Below are 21,736 nucleotides of genomic sequence, written 5' to 3'. Positions count from 1 at the left end.
ATGAAATGAGACCAATCTGAATTTTATAAATAAATAAATAAATAAATATATTCGCAAATTTGATGGCAGGCCGTTAAGCCTCTACAAAACAAAAATCTTAATTTGCATTTCTTCTAAATTTGCATAAGGAGAAAATGTCACTTGAATAATATTCATCAACTTCCTTCTTGAATGTCCGTAGGTTTGTGGAGCAGATTACTCTTTCTGGTAAGTTGTTCCAATGCTGAACAACTCGGTTGCCGAAAGTCCATCGGCCCATGTCCTTGTAAAAACGTTCCATACTCACTTTGTACTGATGTCCTCGGAGATGATTTTTATTGAACTACACGATTCTCTGGGCTGGTACGTTATCATAGGCTCCATTGCAGAGCTTGTACATTTCAATAAGATCACCACGATGGAATCTATATGCGAGGGTTGGGATTTCAAGCTTTCTAAGCCGCTCTTCGTAGGGAAGGAAGCGTAACCTGGGAGAGAATTTAGTTATCCTCCTCTGAACATTTTCGAGAGCATCTATGTCCTTGTTGTAGTATGGTCTTGTAGAACAATGTCCATACTCAAGAATCGGGCGGACAAGGGACTTATAGAGCGAAGCAAGCATTTTGTCGTCCTCGCACGAGAAATTTCTTCTGATCATACCAGCAACTTTGGAAGCCTTCTTGACGACAGCTTCATAGTGGCTACTGAAGTTTATGCGGCCACCCATTCCATAAAACCTTTTATGCCTCAAGGGTATACCTTGAAGCCTTTGCCCCAGGGTTCTAGGGGCTGTGTCAACCCTGGAAGCATTGTTATGTGTTCTTTGGACTATTTTAAACAGGACATCACACAATTTTAATCAGATACGTTTGATGAAAATAGATATAGTTGGGGGGAGGAGGGCTAGTTGACCTCCATCACTTTTGAATCTGAAAAACGGAGCTAAGACTTCCAATTTCAATCAAATGAGTTGCTCTCAAATCATTTCTGACTCATAAAAAGAGCACTGTAACTTTTAGTTTCAAATCAAATAAGCACAATCTAAAGCTTGCACTAATGACCACCCCTAAAAAACCTTAAAAACTCCCAGGCGTAGTTAACAACCCCATCTCCAGGGGGGCTGGGGAGCTGTCTCAACCCTAGAGGCATTCTTATATGTTATTTGGACTATTTTGAACAAACTGCTATCTCACAATTTCAATCAGCTGAGTTTAGTGAAAAGAGGGTTTGTTGAGGGGGAAGCTAGTTAACCTCCATAACTTTTGACTCTTAAAAGGGAACTAGAGCTTCCAATTTTCAAACAAATTAGCCTTCTTAAAAGTTAAACAGCCCTCCCTTCCCTATAAACCTTGAATGTCCCAGAGGCATAGCTTACAACCATCTTCCCCTGGCTCTGGTAGTTTGTATCAACCCCTTAAGAGTTGTTACATAATCTTTGGACTATTTTGAATAAAAATACTGTCTCAAAATTTCTATTGGATGCATGTTGGCGTGTGTGCGCACACACGCGACGTGTGTGGGGCGTGGTTGCGCTCTGATCACTTTGACTCTTAAAATGGTGCTAAGACTTCGGATTATCAATAAAATGGATCCCTTCCAAAGAATATACGACCATCTTTTCTATAAGAACCATATATACCCACTTGGCATAACTTACAAGCCTTTCCAAGAGAGCTGTGGGGGGAGGCTGTCTTACTTACATACATTATTTCCGGACCCTTCAACTACGATGAACAACGTTGCTATATCCAAGTTTTAATTGGCGATACCTGGGGAATGATGGGCGTGAGTGGCGGGGGCTGGCTGGTCTCAAATCACTTTTAACTCTTGTAAATGGTACTATAGCTTCCAATTTCAAATCAAATGATCCCCATCTGCAGTTTATACGATCGCCCGTTGAATAAAAACCTTATATGCATCAAGGGCATAACATACATTCCTATCCCCCGGACACTGGGGGGTTGTGTCAACCATAGAGGTATTGTTGTATGTTCTTTGGACTATTGTGAACAAAATGTCTATCTCAAAATCTCAATCAGATACGTTTGGTGAAATACGTTCAGGGGAAGGGGGATAGTTATCCTCCATCGCTATTTACTCTTACAAGGGAACTGGGACTTCCAATTATCAACTAAGTAAGGCTCCTTTAAAAACAAACAACCATCCCTTCCTTATGGACCTTAAATGCCCCTGGGACCTAATTTACAATCCTCGCCCTCAGGCTCTGGTAGCTTGTATCAACTCCAAAGTCTTGTTATATGATCTTTGGACTATTTTGATCAAAATAACTATCTCAACATTTCTATTGGTTGTATTTCAGGAAAAACATGACGTTGGGGGGGGGGTTGCTGCCCTCTGATCAAATTTAGTCTTAAAAAGGGTACTAAAAATTCTTATTATCAATTCAGAGAGTCTTCTCCAAAGCATATATGACCACCCTTCCTATAAAAATCTTATGTGCCCCAAGGGAATGACTTACAACCCTTGTCCTGAGGACTGTGGGGTGGAAGGGGGTTAGCTTCGTCTAAGACATAAATTTTCAGACCCTTCAATTAGGACGAAAAAATTACCATCTCCAAGTTTTGATTGATGGTGTTTGGGGAAATGATGGGTGTTTGGGGGAAGAGAGCTGGTTGCTCTCAAGCCACTTTTGACTCTTAAAAAGCGCACCATAACTTCCAATTTCGAATCAAATGAGCCCGTCTGAACTTCATGCGACCACCTGACCTTAAAACCTTATATACCCTTAGGGCTTAACTTAAAACCCTATCCCCAGGGTGCTGGGGGGTTGTGTCGACACTAGAGGTGTTATTGTGTATTTTTTTGACTATTTTCAACAAAATTGCAAGTTCACAATTTTAGTCAGATGCATTTAGTGAAAAGAGGGTTTTTCGAAGGAGGAGGCTAGTTACTCTCCATTAATTTATACTCTTAAAAGGGAATTAAAGCTTCCAATACTCAACCAAAGGAGCCTCCTCCAAATTAAACAATCATTCCGTCAATAAGACCTTAAATGCCCCCGTGGCATAGCTTAAAACCCTCACCCCAAGGTTGTATCAGCCTAAAAAGCATTGTTGTATGATCTTTGGACCATTTTGAATAAAATGAGTGTCTCAAAATTTCTATTGGATGCATTAAGGTAAAACACGACGTTTTTTTGGGGGGGACGGGGGGCTAGCTGCCCTTTTATCACTTTTATCCTTAAAAAGGGCACTAGAAATTCTGACTATCAATCCAGTAAGTCCCCTCTGAAGAATATACGAACATCCTTTCTATAACAACATTGTATACCCCCGGGGCATAACATAAAACCCTTGCCCTGAGAGGTCTGGGGGCGAGTTGTTTTCTTCAAAGACTTAATTTCCAGACCCTTCAACCACAATGAACAAAATTGCTATCTCCATATTTTGAATGGTTGTCTTTGGGGAAATGATGGACTAGGGGGGGGGGCAATTGCCCTCCGATCACTTTCGACTATTAAAAAGAGCACTGTTCCTCTTGATTTCCAGTTGATTGACTCCTATTTGAATTTTCTGCGATAACGTTTTCTATAAAACCTTATAAGCCCCCAGGGCATAATTTACAACCCTTGACCTGAGGGCTGTGGGCAGGGGGATGTCGTCCTTAAAGACATAATTTCCAGACCTTTCAACTAGATGAGCAAAATAGCTATCTTAAAATATCAGTCACATGTATTTTGGGAAAATACGAGGTGTGTGTGTGTGTAGGGGGGGTAATCGCCTTCCGATTACTTTGACTCTTAAAAGAGCAATAGAACTTCTTATCACCAATCAAATGAGCCCTTTTTGAAGTTTTTACGATCACGCTTTTTTTTTTTAAAAACCTTGCATGTCCCCACGGCATAACTTACAACCCTTGCCCTGAGGGCTGTGGGAGGAGGGTTTGTCATACTCAATGACATAATTGCCGAATTTTAAATAGTTGTGAACAAAATGGATACCTCAAAATTTTGACTGGATATGTTGGGATAAATGATGGGCGTGGGAAGGGGTTTAGTTGCCCTCCAATTATTTTCGACTATTAAAAAGGGCGGTAGCTCTCTTAATTTCCAATTGAATGAGTGCATTTTGAAGTTTCTACGACAGCTTTTTCGATACAAAGTCCACTGGTCTAAAACAAATAAATAAATAATACATTCTACCAATATCGTTTTTTACTTATGCAGCGCTATTGTGCTGCCTTTGGTACAGCAGGTATGTAACCATAGTGGGAGGGCTCTGGCCCTTTTCAAAAATCTATTACTTATATGATTTCAGTAGTTTCCTACTTTTAGTTCTTCTCTAAAAAACCCTTTTCCGAAATATGAATTCTATATCTTTCTGTACGTGTCTAAGCTCATATTATAACATCTGAAAATGCTCTTATACCAAAAAACTAGAGAAAGATAAGTCAGGTTAACTTACCGTATTACTAATGGCCGTCATCCAATCACTGAAAAGTAGAACAGAAAATTAGAGATTAAGAAATTCCAAGAGAGAAGGTGCTGCAGGAGTAAAGGAAATCAATGGTTCATTGGACTATCTCATCAATCAAAAAAGGTCCACTGAAGAATATCTAAAGGGGAAAATAAGGAAAAAAGATTGACTTCGTATGAAAGTGAAAGCTAGACTGAAAAGCTCATTATAGATAAGAGTGCATTCGAGTATGAAACTGCTAGGTTAAGTTGACATCTGAAGAGATAGGATCCTGTGGAAAATTTTAATAATCACAGGTTTCTGAGGGCCTGACAGCAAAAATCACAAAATAAATAAGACATCTCTCCCTTTGAGGGATAAAAGTATAATATTGAGAAAGTTGATTGGAAGGTCAAGCCTGATATGCTAGGTCAAGTAAAGTTGTCATAGGAAAAGATACCATGCTGTGCAAAATTTTGACTACATATTTGGATAAGAAGAAATTTAAATATCGGATACGATTAATTATAAACCGGATAAGATGTGCTTCATTTTGGAAACAAATAATTATAAAATGGTTTCTAGTTCTTTTGGGAATATCAGCATTTTGTAGCACAAAACTCTTAAGTAATAAATTTTGTAGCACATTCCCTGTCTCGGTGAATTGATTTAGGTTTAGAGGAGGGAAATTCACAAATCTATAAAATACATGCTGATAAATGAAAAATAGCACATATCTTTTTGGGTATGAAACGAACTGAAAAAAACCCACAAACATCACGAAAAACTATAAAAATATAGGATCGTTGAAATAAAAAAAAATTGTAGATACCTTGGAGACTAGATACTAGGGCTACCCTATAGTCTCAGCTCTATTTTTGTGATTCATTTGTCTTGCCCGTCCCCTCAAAAATAAATGCTAATGTGAGTTTTTTTTACTTCTGTTAACTTTGATTTCTTTTTCGTTTTTAGTAGCTTCCACCTTAGAAAAAAAAGTTATGTTGATCCATGGATCCGGTCACGTGCTGCTATGATATTGCCGATATGCCCTTTTGATAACCTGTATATGCATAGTATGTTCAATTTATTTGAACTTACCCTTCAGCACTTCCTGAAAGTTGTTTCTTACAACTCTTGGCGTTAGTAGTAGTTTCTATAGAAGTAGTAAATGGGTTAGTCGTAGTAGTAGTAGTAGCAGTAGTGGTAGCAGTTTTAGTACTGGCGTGCATATATCACTTTTAATCATTCCCTGAAAGCTATAAATTAATTTTCAAACCATTCCTGACATATACCCTTTTGACAACCTGCATGCATATAGTGTGCTTTGATTTAGTTCAAATTTCCCCTCTATATTCTCTTAAATTTTCACCTTCCTATTCCAAGTCTTAATAGTAATAGTATCATAGTAGTGGTAGTAGCAGGAGCAGCAGAAATGTTGCATTAGCAGTGGTAATAACAGCGGTAGCAGCAGTATTAATAGGAGTAGTAGTATGCACATGTCGGCTTTTGGCCAGTTGAACATCTCCCTCACAATTCCCTGGAAATTTCAGCTTGATACGGTGAGCTGTTTGTAAAGATATTGCTAATCCGCCCTTTTGACAATCTGTTTGCACATAGAAAGTTGTGTTCAACTTTCCTTTCAAAATTTTCTCGAATTATCATATCAATGTCCTCAGCCTTGGTAGTACTCGCTACAAAAGCAGTATTTGCAGTGGTGGTTGTGGAAGTAGTATTATTAGTAGCAGTGCTTGCTGTAGCAGTATTATTAGTAGTAGTGGTAGTTGTAGTAGTGGTAGTAGTAGTAGTAGTAGTAATGATAGTAGTAGTAGGAGTAGCGTGAAAATGTTGCAATGCAAATATAACGTGAAAGTAGCAAAAGCATGCACATAGCATCTTCGGTTTTCTTCAACATCCCAAAACTCACAATGAAATTTTCAACTTAATTCCACGAATCATTCGTAAGGAATTACTGATACTTCCTCTTAACAAATTTGTTAGCATAGTGTATTTTAAATTGGTTTATAATCTTTATATTCATAGTTATAATTTAGTTTTACATCCCCCTCAACACTTCCTGAAATTTTCATCTTAGTGTTCTTCGCCTTACAAGTAGTTACAATAGAAGTAGTAGTAGTAGTAGTAGTAGTAGTAGTAGTAGTAGTAGTAGTAGTAGTAGTAGTAGTAGTAGCAGTAGTAGTAGTAGTAGTAGTAGTAGTAGTAGTAGTAGTAGTAGTAGTAGTAGTAGTAGTAGTAGTAGTAGTAGTAGTAGTAATAGTAGTAGTAGTAGTAGTAGTAGTAGTAGTAGTAGTAGTAATAGCAGTAGTAATATTAGTAGTAGTAGTAATAGAATTTCAGCGTAAAGAGCAAAATATTGACGGGGAGGGGGTGAACTCCCTCATATTCGTAATAATTTCTGTTCGTTTAAGTTTTAATGCTTCTCCTTATTTTCAGTTAAATAAAGTATTTTTTTCAAACAGTTCGTGGTAACGAATAGTAGGAAGGAACGACCCGGCTCCATAGTAACCAAAACTCTAAAAAGTAGAATTCTTAAAGAGTTTTTATTATTTTAAAAAGTAGAGTTTTGAGAAAGAGTAAAACTTTAGTCATAGAGCGATGCGTTGAGGAGGGGACAACTCCTTTCATATAAGGAATAATTTCTGTTCGTTTTAAGTTTTAATGTTGTTGCTCCTTACTTGCAGTTAAAAAAAAACTTGTTTTTCTTTATTTAATTATTGAAGAGAGCGGAATCCAATTTTCTAACTAAGCCTAGTTGCAAAAGGATTTTGGAGGAAACTTCGACACAAATTTGACAAGACCAATAATTAAGCATATTTAACTAGAAATATTTGTCAATGCTCCAACTTTTTCATTGGAAAGGCATTAATGGAAAAAGAATGAATGGGACACTTTCCAAATGGATTTTGGGATTGGTATTACCCAACAAACTTTTCTTATCCCTTTCCATTAAGTTTTTTTTTTCCTTGGACTTAGGGGTGAGCAGGATGGTAAATGTTGAGGGAAACCTGGGTGAAATCAATTTGAAAGAACATATGAAAACCTTATCTAATAAAATGGCCTATTTTGTGATAGTGGGTAAATCTATATCACTCAATATGCTAGTCTAGCATCGATCTTAAATATTATCTTCCACGTATCTGTCAAGTCCTAACAAAAATTGAATAAAAAAGAACAAGTTTTTTAACTGAAAGTAAGGAGTGACAAACTTAAAACGAACAAAAATTACTCCGTGTATGAAAGGGGCTGTTCCCTTCTCAGCGCTTCGCTCTTTACGCTAAAGTTTGACTCTTTTTCTCAATTCTACTTTATTAAACAGTAAAAAAGTAAGGAGCCGGTTCGCTCCTCACTACAGTTCGTTACCACGAACTGTTTGATGACTTTGATAAAACAGCCACTTAAGAGACAACCTAGATGGCTGTAACATTCCAAAGAAGGCTACTTTGTCAATAGCTTTTCAATAACATTCTTTTATCTGGTCTGTTGTGTTATCTTTCCAAGAAAAAGCACACAGAAAGATTCGTTGAAAGAGGCCAGGGGATAAAAATTAAAAAGACAGCAATTGACATTTTAATGACATCCCTTTAAAGCTAGGGGTTGGCCCGCCCTACTAGACTTTATTCAAGTATCATAAAGCCAGTTCTTAATCTTCAAAAAACATGCTTTAATTTACAGGAAGTGCATCTGGTGTTGTTGTTTGGGCTGAAAAAAAGTAAGATTTTTTTTTTTTAGGAAAAATTAGAGGGACATTAAAAGTTTAAACGAGGATTTGAATGAGGGTGTCTGCCACCACTTAGCCACCTGCTTTCTTTGTTAATGTTTTATAGTGCTGTGCCAGAGGCGCTTAGGAAAACTTTAGCACAACGAGTGGACAGCTGAGGAGGGGGAGGACACTCCATTTGTTTAAAAAAATTATATCATCCGGGATTGTGGTTCGGGCTAAAAAAAAATTATTTTTTTAGGAAAATCATGAGGGTCATTAAAAGTTTAAAAGCGAACTTAATGAGGGTTTCTGCCCTCCCTTAGCTACCTGCTCTCTATGTCAACGTTTTAGAGTGCTTTGCCAAAGCAACATAGAAAAACTTTCGCACAACGAGTGGAAATCTGAGGAGGAGAGAACGCTTCATTTATTTAAAAAAAATTACATCATCTATATTAAGGCTTAGCCTAAAATATTCCTTGGGAAGAAGGGATTTTGGAGATTTAATGCTACCCTCCTCATATTCCTATTTTGTATATTTCTCTTAAGGCTCAAAGTATATAAAAAATTCTGAGCCTAGGGAAATCACAGAGCGAGGTGTTGAGGAGGGGACAACACATTTCATATTTGAAATAATTTCTGTTTCCTTTTAGATTTTAATGTTGCTCCTTACTTGCAGTTAAAAAAAAGCTTGTTTTTATTTAATTTCTGAACGTTTTTAAATGAATGCATGTTTTGATTTTGGCTCACTGCACATGAATAATTAAAACAAAATTTGCATTTTAATTTTTTTTGCTAAATGGCTTTCTCATGGTTTTGATCGGACGATTTTGACAAAAAAAAGGGGTGGGGGAGGAGGCCTAGTTGCCCTCCAATTTTTGGTTACTTAAAAATGCAACTACATTTTTATTCTATTACGAACGTTTTTGTTAGTAATAAACATTCGTACCTTACGAATTAACTTACCTAACAAACTTTTATGTTTGTGTATTTTTATTACGTACACAAGGGGTTTCGCCACCTCGTCAATACCTCGCTCTTTACACTAAAGCTTGAATTTTGTCCCAAATCGTTAAGAATAACCCCTGAATCACAAAGGCCGTAGAAAAAATAGTTGAAATTACTAAAAATACTTTAGCGTAAAGAGCAAGGTATTGTGGAAGAAACGGACCCCTTATATATGCAGTGTTTATGTTCGTTTTAAGTTTTAATGCTGCTCATTACTTCTAGTTGAAAAAAATTATTTATTTTCTCTTTTTTCTTAATAATGCTAAAAAAAATCCTCTGCCCCATTCATGGAAATTATCTTCCCTCATGAAAAAATTCCTCCATGGAAAGATCCTCCCACGTAACACTCTCCCCCTGATCAACCCCCACCCCAACGCGAAAAAGTCCCCCTGAAAACGTCTGTACACTTCATAATAACCATTATATGTAAACAATAGTCAAAGCCTGTAACTTGCAGTCCCTCCCCCGGGGACTGTGGGGGATTAAGTCATCCCCAAAGACATAGTTATTAGGTTTTCGACTAAGCTGAACAGAATGAAAGTCTCAAAATTCTGGTCGGTGACTTTGGAGAAAAAGTGTGCGTGGAAGAGGGCCTAGCTGCCCTCCAATTTTTTGGTCATTTAAAAAGGGCACTAGAACTTTTAATTTCCACTAGAATGAGCCTTCTCACGACATTCTAGGACCACTGGGTCGATATGATCACCCCTGGGGAAGAAAACAGAAAAGAAACAAACAGATAAACACGCATCCGTGATCTGTCTTCTGGCAAAAACACAAAATTTCACATTTTTGTAGATAGGAGCTTCAAACTTCTACATTAGGGTTCTCTGATGCAGTAAATCTGATGGTGTGATTTTTGTTAAGACTCTATGATTGTTAGGGGGTGTTTTTCCCTATCTTCTAAAATAATGCAAATTTTCTCAGGCTCGTAACTTTTGATGAGTAAGACTAAACTTGACGAATCTTATCTATATATTTAAAATCAGCATTAAAATGCAATTCTTTTGATGTAACTGTTGGCATCTGAATTCCGTTTTTTAGAGTTTCGGTTACTTTTGAGCCGTGTCGCTCCTAACTATAGTTCGTTCCCACGAGCTATTTGATAAATTTACATTTCAGAGTGACTTATTAGAAAACAGCCTGATAAAAAAAAAGAAATTAAATTTTATGCTAGCATCTTACAATTTTGTAATTGCTTCGCGCTTCAATTCTCATTTAGTTTTAATACCCCTTTTTTGATTGGTTCCAACCCCCTTGCTCCCAAAATCTTAGGCTTTTCTAAAATAAATTGCTCCATATATGTCATTTAGACTAAAAATTAAAATGCTTTAAGTCCGGTTAACTTACCGTTTTACTAATGCCCTTCATCCAATTACTGAAAAGCAGAACAGAAAATTAGAGATTGGGGTATTCCAACAGAGATGGTTCTGCAGGGGTAAAGGGAATCAATGGTGCTGCAATGATGAAATCAATGGTGCCGCAGGAGTAAAGTAAAGGAAATCGGTGAACTTACGCTACTTCTTCCTCATTATTGGCCAGAAACCAGTGAATTTTTGATTTATTACGGACACCAAACGCCATGAGTTGCTGGATTTGTGTACCTCCAGGAAGATCAGGCCTTGTTGGAACTCTCAATGTGAAAGCCCCAACTGCCATTAATTCTGGAGCATCTTGGAGCATAAGACCCCCTTCCGGATGGGATCTAGATTGATCCTTGAACCATGCTAATGTACTGTCCTCGTATAGAACGATGTATTCTCTTCTCCAAGTTCGACTAAAAAGTTTCTCTAAAAAGGTTAAAGTATGCTTATTTTTTTTGATAAAATAATGGTTAAAGGCAAAATGGCAAAAGGAGTAAATTATATGCTAAAGCTTAAAAGAATATCTTAACGATTATTCTGGGTTCGGGTCTCAATGGATTTAAGTTCTTGGGTCTCCGGCAGTACTATATCTATCCAGAAATTCTATCTCTTTGAATGATCATTCGGTCAAATGTCACAGTTTCTGAACGAAAAAAAGTTAAAATATAATAGCTTATATTGGAATAGATGATATTAATCAAAAATACAAACGTTGAATTGCTTTATTTGGAGGCAGGGCCTCCAAGACAGACTGCAATATTGTCTACTGTAAACAAGATTGCAAACTAAATTGGTAAGTCCTAAGAAATTATCCAGGTAACCTACTTGAATAATTCAGTATTTAATCAACATCCTGTTCTTAAATTTGGGTCGCAAGAAAACTTAATGCTAAAAATTCCACCGGCTTAAAAGATTCCATGTACGAGAAAATTTTATATTCTAAAAGAGTTCATGTACGCTACAGGTTTATTAGGGTATTTCTGTAATTGGGGAAGTGATGATGTAACTAAAGTCCTGTATTTAAGGTAGCTCCCTAGTCGTGTTGCAAAGCAACACGACTGCTTTCGTACCTGTTTGTTTTGTTTTTCTCGTGATTAGCAGTCCGTACCTCTAAGTAGCAATAGATGCAGACTGGGAAATTTTCCTGGGCGTGGGATCGTGAAGCACGGCAAAAAGGTTCCAGTGAAGTTTGTTCAGTTTCCAACGGTTTCCCAGAAGAAGAGAAAACTTTTTTCCCTCGTATTGTAACAAAACTATTCTAGCTAGGAAAGTAAACTTTTTCAGAAAAATTTTATGTTTTATTCCTGCAGAAAATTAAACTATTCTTTGAAAGCTGGAGAATTAAATTTCTTGGGAACAATTCCGTAAAGGTTGTTCTCGAATACCAAACTCTAATTTTTTGTATTGTTTATGAAATTTTGGAATTGTAATTTTTGTGTTGGTCTCTTGTATTTTATTCCTGTAGTACTATAAAAGTAAGCATGATTACACGATCTTTCTTATGTATAAAATTGCCTTATTCACTTGGAAATAATTTACAAAGTTGTCAGGACGCATCATTTTTCTTTATATCCTAGAGGTAGCTTTTTTTTCTGAACAAGGTTTTTTAGCTAATGAAATATATTATCCCTTCGACAACCTTTTCAAAAGTCAATATAAAAAAAAAGTTTTTTAGCTGCAATTAAGGAGCGACATTTAAACTTAAAACGAACAGAAATTATTCTGTATATGAAAGGGGTTTTCCCCTCCTCAGCGCCTTGCTCTTTATGCTAAAGTTTGACTCTTTCACACAAGTCTACTTTTTAAAACAATAACAAACTTTAAATCGAGAAGTGGTTGTATCACTTCTCGATACAACCATGGCCCCTACCAACAAAACCATATTTACAAATCCCCACATTTTCATCCAGGAGCAAACCACTCCAATCCCCACACAAAAAAAAACTCAATAATGGCTAAAATCGCTTTTCTATTTAGATTCTTTATTCAAGTTAAACTAATTCAAAACAAGATAATTTTTTATTCTCTTTTTCGAAGTACCAATGGAACTCCTACCTCTCAGTTCAAGCGGTAGGATATTATAAGCCTTAGCACAGACGATGTCAGGCGAAAAATCCTACCTCACTGTTGGCGTATGTCGAACATGGATCTGTGCAGAAAGTCTTGTAATTGGAAGATGTTATTCGGATACCAAATGGAATAGATTCTTAACAGTTTGGATACGGAAATAATATATCCGGAATAGTTTGCGGTAACAAGGTGTCCCTTAGATAAGGAGTAACTAATGCTAATAGAACCCTAACAATAAAAAAAAGTAATTTACACAATAATGTACACACCATTAGAATCAACTTGTTATGTTGATTTGAAGCATTAAAAATCATTTATTATTATTACTCAGAAGTTGCGAATTGTAGAAAAGGTGCCATATATCATAGGTGCCATAAACCATATTCTATAATATCTGAAGAATAAAAGGGCTAATTGAGGTGCATTTGCTTTTAGAAATCCCATTTTCACTTCAAACGCTATGAAAAGCTATCGTGAGAGTAAAGCACTCGCAACTAACAACTGGTTATATCTGTTGCGCTCTAGATGTTTTCAGTAAAGTTATAGTAAAGCTTGTACGCACAGAGTGGTAATTTGAGCGGGGGCATATACCGGATAATTTCTGTTATATTTAAGTTGCATATTGCTTTCAGTTTCAATTATTTTTTAAAACTTGTCTCAATTTAAAAACAATATTTTTGCTAAGAACTAAAGACCAGTAAATCTTTAAGCAGAGTAGAAATTAGAATTAAAATTTGAAATGATGAGTTAAACGTACATGAAGAAACTGGTCAGTAATTAAGAAGAAATTACAATGAATAATTAAAAAAAACGCAAAATTAACTTGTTGTACTGCAAATAGGGATTGACCAACCCCACCCCTTCAAATATTTCAAAAGCCTTTCGTTTCATTTTAGTGGTTTCTATTAAACTGGAATCGCTCCTTACTAATTTCTGGTACCAAGGAAATCGAATTAATAAAACTTATGCCACCACCAGCCATCTGGAGCTTCTTTTGCTTATCGGAAACTATTCCAATAAAATAACTTTTTAATATCTGGCAAGTTTTTAAATGTCGTGGAATTGGGCTCCACGAAATGCATGAAGATACTTGGATTAAAACTATTATAAACAAATCACTTACTTTTGTAACGCATTAGATATCCACTTTTCAATTGACGGTACCTTCCTGAAAATGAAAAAAAAAATTGTTTCATGACTTATTAACATGTTTTCTCTTTTATAATAGTTCAAGAGAAGATTCCTGTTTAGTAATTTGATGATGTACTTAGTTGGAGACCAATTTCGATAAAAAAAAATTTCTGCTGCAAATTAGAACTGTTACTTAATTGGTCGTTGACAAGTGCCATATTGTCCACTGAGTACCATCTATCCCATTTGAGTCCTAAATGTCGTACTCTTAACTTCCTATTATTTTATAGAAGTTTAAAAGATTCCAAACTTAACAGCAACACTAATTTCATCAGTAAGTAACTACAAGTCCCCTTGTCCTTAAGAACCAGGAAATGGGAACCAGGGAATGGGAAATGGGATAATAGTTCGAGCCCTCTCCTCTTACTTTGCAAATATTTGACCAACAGATCTCACTCTCTTATCCATATTAAAAAACTGTCAAGAAGATTATTCCATAGCTCTTACCGCTCTGTCTTTCATTTAGCCAAGTCTTCAGGAAAAATCAAGAATAGTTTTATTTTCAGTGCGTAAACTTCTTATAAACAAAGTTAGTAAAACATTTTGTAATGACTTTCGAGTCTCGAATTAAAATCGACGAAATAAGGGTTACAAGGGTTCTAAACCTTAGGAAGTTGACGCACACAATACAGAGAGTAAATTTCACTTTGTATTAACTCACTTATAAGACGAGTAGAAAACACTTCTTGACACTTTTTAAACTAACTGGCTCGTGATTTCCCTAATTTATAGGGTCTTGAAAAACTAGAGCTTTATTGGAAGCACAAAACAGAAGTAACAAAACAAAAATTGACAGGAAACTCTAAAGTGGCTTGCAGAAACTAAATCAACTTCTTATAAAGCTCTCAATAGTCTTAGAACGGCCTTCAATAATTTTCTAAAAACTTTACTATTAGTAAAACACTGGTCTTTCGGATTTTTACAAATATAGGGAAAACACAAGCATGATTGTTTGAAACTTTTTTTTTCAGAAACAAGTTGCATAAACTGCAAATCATTAACTTTGGTTTCTTTCGAGTTTTAATTTCACTTTTTACTTTCACCGGAAGAAAAAATTACTTGAATTCATTTTTGCACGCATCGGTTTAGAAGAGTCAACCATAAACTTAGTAAAAAGATTTTTTCCCCATTTTCAGTATAGAAACTAGTGCAAATAACATGAGTTCTGCTAAAACAGGGCAATAAACATGGGTTTAAGTTCACATCTCTCCGAAGGTTTGCCTAAAAAATCCGGGATTTTTCAAAAAAAGAATCCAAGGGGTATTTATATCCTTGGCGTCTTTGAGGACTTGAAATTAAAAATTCAATTACCTGTGACGTTACTAAAAGTAAATTCCAGATGTGTGGCTAGTATAACTTAAAAAAAATTTGATTTTTCTTTATTTTTGCCTCTTTAATTTTTAAATTTCGAGAGAATTGATCACTGGAAATGACATCACTTGAAAAAGAACACATATTAAAAAAAAATGTTCAATAAAAAAATATTTGAACTTCTGTTGCCAAAGCCACAAGGCAAAGCTGTTGCCACTAGACTAAAGCATCTTAATTTTTGCATAAAAAGCGTTAAAAAAAAGTCTTTTTATACAATTTGCTTTTAAAAATCACGGGTTTATTGCATCTTGGAAATTTAAGACAATAAGGTAGTCTAGATGTCAAAACTTTTCCACCATGCTTTTCAATGCTCTTTTCCCATGCGAACACTGAATGCACACTGAAATGATCAATAGCGTTGAATTGAGATTTAAAAAATCAATCTACAATGTTTTCTGCATGCTTGTTTTCCCTTGAGGAGGGGTGGAAGTTGTCTGTTGCCCCCAAGCTTTTGCCCCAGCCTAGATTTTTATAAATTTCTTTTTGGAGTCTTTTCATTGGAAAAGGCGCTGTTTTGGTACATTCATTTGAAAAAATGAAAAAACAGACCAAAGTGTAATTTTGGGTACCACATGACACTTCACAATGGGGTTGTCAAGTCGACTCCATAAGAAGTGTTGATATAAAAAACTTTTAAATGAACCATTAAACAGCTCTATATCTTGTTGTAGTAGCCTTTTAGTTCTGCTAGTCAAGGGGGCTTGGAGGGAGGGATATAAAATAGGAGAGATTGTAAAGCTTAGAACTAAGGTTTCAAGCTATGAATATTATGAAACTATCTTTCTTTATTCTTCTCAGCCTTTCTGTGCTGAACAAGACACCCAAATGGCACTGTTGGGTGCCATATAGCACCTTATGATCGTTTTATCAGGTCGAATTTATATGAAACGGTTATACGTAAAAATTAGCATTTAAGTATACCCTTAAACAGCTCTCTATGTGGTTCCCATGCCCTTCCCAGCCTCTTTCTAGAAATGACACCCCCATTGCACTTTTAGAGTGCAAAACTGCAATTTATAATAGCGTTATCAAGTATAATTCATAGAAAGCAATAGATATAAAATTAATACGGTTTAAAATAAAAAATTATGACATTACAATTATTACATTATAAATTGGTATACATTAAAAGTTATTACATAATAAATTACTACAATGTAACAATATAAAATATTGTTTCAGTGCCCCGTTATCGACGAAGGAAAAAAAAATAGAAAAAAGACCGAATTTCATGCAAAGATACAAAAAATGATTTTCTTTGTTGTTCAAGTTGAGGGGCTGTAAGTTTCTTTTATAGGGTTTCCAACAATACAATTCTGATTGTGTATGTTGCGTTTTGATCCGTCGTCATTTTCAGTGGGTTTTAGGCTCTTGTTTTCAAGATAATATTTTACTACTAATATAAACCGAAATAATAACTACCGTTACTGAATCAGCTGCAAAGAAAAATTTAATCTCACTAGACGTGTTTTGTACAAAAGATGTATATTAGAACCTTTTGTTACTATGGGCCGTGTTTTGCTCTTTACTAGGTTGCACCTAACCACTGTATAAGTAAGGGGATAAGAGTAAGTGTATTAGTTATCGAGGCATTAATCTGGTCTCTTTAGGTAGCAAATTACTTAGTAAAATGATACTTTTTAGATTGAGAAATACTGTAGAGAAAGTTTTAAGAGAAGAACAGTGCGGTTTTAGAAAAGGTAGAGGATATGTCGACCAAATTATCACTCTTAGGTTAATAATTCAGAAGTGCCTTAGTTGTCGAATACCTTTGGTCTTCAGTCTTATAGATTATGAGCAGGAGTTTGATTTTATTGATAGAAAGCCTTAGCAAGGGTCTTGTCTTTGTATGGTATACAAGACAAATACATTAAAGTGAGATAAATACTTTAAATAATTTTACCATCCAGAAACCTACAAAAATAACTACACTTTCAAATCAAAATTACAACTAATTAAGCTGTTTTATTCCATAGGTTTTTTAGTTCATTTAGAAAACATGGAGGTTTTTCTATTAAAAACTAACTTCCCAATTTTTCCTACTGTTTAAAGATATTTAAGGTTGAACAATTCAGTCCACTTCAGTTCAAACAATCAGATTTCATTTTCACTGTCCTCGACACTTGAAGGACAACAACTCTGGGAACTACGATTCAAACATCCTTTTCCCACGGCCTTCTCCCTCAAGAGTATTGAGGTAAATATGACCAGAAAACTGACATTTTGTTGTTCTGTGTTTGTGTTTAGGGGCTAAGTATTACAGTAAGTTATTAGTAGCAGTACAAGTAACATAAATCAAACTGACCTATTCCTTCGAGAGAAGGATAAAGACCTGTTCCTTGAATCATAAAGAAAATGAAGAACTATTAAAACGAAGTATCAAACTATTTTTCTGGTTAAAAAAAATGTATTTCTTGTCAAAAACTATGAACCAGTGAGGCCTGTTCACTAGTAGGATTGGCTTATCTGCAGTGATTAGGACTGTCAAGATTTGGGGGAATGTATATGAATAGAATCTTGTCCTTTTAAAGGCTGATGCTCTTGATTTTATACTCGTCTCTAGTTTTTATTAAGTATTTTAAAGAAGAATAAAGGATAATGACAGACGTTAAAGGACAATTTAAAGTATATTATTGTATTGCCTACGAGCGTTCTTCCAAAATCGTAATAGACATAAAAACTGATTATTTTTTAGGGTCGCCGTAAGGATAATGACTAGAAACACTCCATAGGTATCCTATTTTCAGAAAAATCGTCTAAATATTTGCCTTAGAAGGAATTCTTTTCACAGTTTTCCCCAAATGGAATGATAACATGTCATAAAAGATAATTCAACAGAGATTGAAATTTTGTGCAAGGGGGTGAAAAGTGAAGGTTCGAACGGATTTGGAAGGATGACGGAACGTACAATGCTACGTTAGCCTGAGAAGGATTGATGCTGAAATGAGTTTTTAGTAGTTGTAGTTTTGCTTTATTGCTGAAGCTACCCCTTCCACACAGCTTCTTGTTTCTTTTGTTTATCTTTTTACACAATAGGTAAGATAAGGCATGGATTACGGCATTGGACTTTACATTCCCTACCGACGGTGCTGATCTCCGTTTCATAGCCCTTCATCCAGGAAGTGCAATTCGGTCTGGAGGCCAGCCATACCGCAATTTCACACACCCTTCCTGTTTACCTTCCCAAGAAACTCTAAAGGTCTGGAGTTCTTGACCTGCAGACCCATTTTCGACCCATCTAGAGCTGGGTAGACTCTGACTGAGCTAATAGAGTCACGCCATTGGCCTCATCCCTAACCAAACAACGAGTGACATAAGGAATTGAACTCCTGTCCTTATGGACCAAGATAATAGTAGTAGTAGTAGTAGTAGTAGTAGTAGTAGTAGTAGTAGTAGTAGTAGTAGTAGTAGTAGTAGTAGTAGTAGTAGTAGTAGTAGTAGTAGTAGTAGTAGTAGTAGCAGTAGTAGTAGTAATAATAATAGTAGCATTAGTAGTTGTAGTAGTAGAAGTAGTAGTAGTAGCAGTAGCAGTAGCAGTAGTAGTAGTAGTAGTAGTAGTAGTAGTAGTAGTAGTAGTAGTAGTAGTAGTAGTAGTAGTAGTAGTAGTAGTAGTAATAATAGTAGCATTAGTAGTTGTAGTAGTAGAAGTAGTAGTAGTAGCAGTAGCAGTAGCAGTAGTAGTAGTAGTAGTAGTAGCAGTAGTAGTAGTAGTAGTAGTAGTAGTAGTAGCAGTAGTAGTAGTAGTAGTAGTAGTAGTAGTAGTAGTAGTAGTAGCAGTAGTAGTAATAGTAGTAGTAGTATTAGTTGTAGCAGTAGTACTAGTAGAAGCAGTAGGAGTTGCAGTAGTAGTACCATTAGGAGTAGGAGTAGTAGTAGTAATAGTAGCAGTAATAGGGAGAGCAGTAGTAGTATTAGTACTACTACTACTACTACTACTACTACCACTACTACTACTACTAATACTACTACTACTACTACTACTACTACTACTGCTATTACTACTACTACTACTACTACTACCGTACTTTCGCACACCCTTCCTGTTTACCTTCCCAAGAACTCTGCAGGTACCCATCCAGAGCTGGGTCGACTCTGACTGAGCTAACAGAGTCACGCCATTAACCCCGTTTCTAACCAAACGACGAGTGACACAAGGACTTGAACTCCTGTCTTCACGGACAAAGGTTTTCAAATCTAGTACAGACACAACTAATACATTACCAGCCTGAAAAGAAAAAAAAACTAGCCAAATCGATGGTCGTTGTTATTAAACTTGGTAGCACACTACTAGCCTAAAAAATACATACGACTGCTGAAAAGCCAGAAAGTACGAGAATGTAGTAGCATATACAACATGGGAAGTGGTCTAATATTTTAGGTAAAACTAAAAGGTAAAATAACAACCAGAAATAACCCCCTAACATAACTGTTGTTTTTATGATTAAAGCATACATTAACTAACCTTTAGTTGGTAGAATTTGTTTTGTACATTTTTCTGAATAATTAGAAGTATAGGTTCCTGTGCAAACAGCCATTGTCCCGTTTTGCATCCTACCAAAACGACTTTAGCCGAAGCTTTAGTCTCCCAGCACTGATCTCGTTCCCTTGTTTCAAAATTCTCGTTAGAAAGTTTCTCCAACGCAAGCCCAGTCCCATAAAGACTGTCAATACTATCCATAGAAAATAGAAGAAATCTGATTAGAAAGCTTGTTTTTAATTTTCTTGAGAAAGCTTTTAAGCTGGAGTCGCTGTTTTTAAGACAGCTACCAATGTAATAGAGTGTTTAAATAGGTTTGTATTTAAAATTTACTTCTTCAATGCTGCGAAGCAATTTCTTAAAAAAAGCGGATTTTTAAGAAAGTGATTTAGATAAAAATATAAATTTGATTCTTTGTGAGCTCGACGACGCATAAACGATAATTTAATGACATATATATATATATATATATATATATATATATATATATATATATATATATATATATATATATATATGTATATATATATGTATATATATATATATATATATATATATATATATATATATATATATATATATATATATATATATATATATATATATGTATATATGTGTGTGTGTGTGTGTGTGTGTGTGTGTGTGTGTGTGTGTGTGTGTGTGTGTGTGTGTGTGTGTGTGTGTGTGTGTGTGTGTGTGTGTGTGTGTGTGTTTGTGTGTGTGTGTGTGTGTATAAGTCAATTAATAAGCAGTGTTGCCTCAGATGAAAATCCATTCTGAAGCAATGAATTAATTGCAATCAAATGAAGCAATTAATAACTAATTGTTCTTAATTATTTTTGTGTCCTTGAATAATTATATCCTCAAATGTATTTTTAAGTTTTTTTGTAGGTGTGCCACAGGACATTTTAACACCGATTTCTCATTTCAATTAAAAGGCCGTGTTGATTCAGATGAAAACCCATCCTGAAGCAACGAATTAATTGCAATCAAATGAAGCAATCGAGAATTAATTGGACATAATTCTTTTTTTGTCCTTGAATCACTATATCCTCAAATGTATTACAAAACACTTAGCAATATTTTTTTGTAGGCGCACCACAAGGTGAAAAGGATTGAAAAATGATAAGGCTCCAGGTGCTGATAGCGTTATAAATGGGTTTCTGAAATATGGTGCATCTGAGTTTAGAAATAAGTTACTGATGATTATGAATATAATATTTAACAAGGGGAAGAAACCTAACAATTTTAGGAAAACCTTAATAAAACCACTATATACGAAAGGTGATAAGAGTGAGTGTGGTAATTATCGAGGCATTAGTCATGTCTCTGTAGGTAGCAAATTACTTAGTAATATGATACTTTTTAGACTGAGAGATGTTGTAGACAAAGTTTTAAGAGAAGAACTGTGCGGTTTTTAGAAAAGGTAGAGGTTTTGTGGACCAATTTTAACTCACATCGGTGTTAAAGTACCCTGTGGCGCAGCTAAAAAAATATATTTCAAAACATTTCTAAATATATTTGAGAATATAATGATTCAAGGACAAAAAAATAATTATGAGCCACTATTTCTTGATTGCTTCATTTGATTGCACTTAATTCGTTGCTTCAGGATGGGTTTTCATCTGAATCAACACGGCTTATTAATTGAAATGAGAAATCGGTGTTAAAATGTCCTGTGGCACACCTACAAAAAACTTAAAAATATATTTGAGGATATAATTATTCAAGGACACAAAAATAATTAAGAACAATTAGTTATTAATTGCTTCATTTGATTGCATTAAAATCGTTGCTACAGGGTGGATTTTCATCTGAAGCAATGCTTCAAATTAATTGACATGATGTATCAGTGTTAAAGTGCCCTGTGGCGTACCGACAAAATTTTTTTAAATATTTTAAAGTATATTGGAGGACATAGTGATTCAAAGACACAGCAAGAATTATGAGCAGTCTAAAACCCATAATTACCCCGCACCAGGACACTGTTTGTTTGAAAAAAAAAGTTTGCAAAATAAACCAATCGTCAAGTAATTGTTTGGTTCAAGCTTGTTTCTAACTTACAAATCTGACGATATACATGATCCAAGTCTAGTCTGTAACAAAGTAGAGAAATCCTTGATCAATTGCTTACTTACTGACTTAGTCC

At 35.4% G+C, this 21,736-nt stretch overlaps 1 protein-coding gene across 1 annotated transcript in view; it reads right to left on the bottom strand.

The window, feature by feature from the left end:
• LOC136028802 (uncharacterized) overlaps positions 1-19,703 on the bottom strand; it is a 44,116-nt gene extending 24,413 nt beyond the window's left edge. The window contains exons 1-4 of the mRNA XM_065706707.1: positions 19,573-19,703; positions 13,672-13,716; positions 10,631-10,904; positions 4,404-4,431 (exon numbers count right to left, since the gene is read on the bottom strand). Of these exons, the coding sequence (XP_065562779.1) occupies positions 4,404-4,431; positions 10,631-10,904; positions 13,672-13,716; positions 19,573-19,660 (435 nt within the window). The 5' untranslated portion in view covers positions 19,661-19,703. The remainder of the gene's footprint in view (positions 1-4,403; positions 4,432-10,630; positions 10,905-13,671; positions 13,717-19,572) is intronic.
• Positions 19,704-21,736: the final 2,033 nt, after the last annotated feature.

This window comes from Artemia franciscana, chromosome 7 (assembly GCF_032884065.1).
Source record: "Artemia franciscana chromosome 7, ASM3288406v1, whole genome shotgun sequence".
In the NCBI taxonomy this organism is placed as follows: Eukaryota; Metazoa; Arthropoda; class Branchiopoda; order Anostraca; family Artemiidae; genus Artemia; species Artemia franciscana.
The sequence above is the reverse complement of the archived record's forward strand: the minus strand, read 5'-3'. Positions and strand labels throughout refer to the sequence as shown.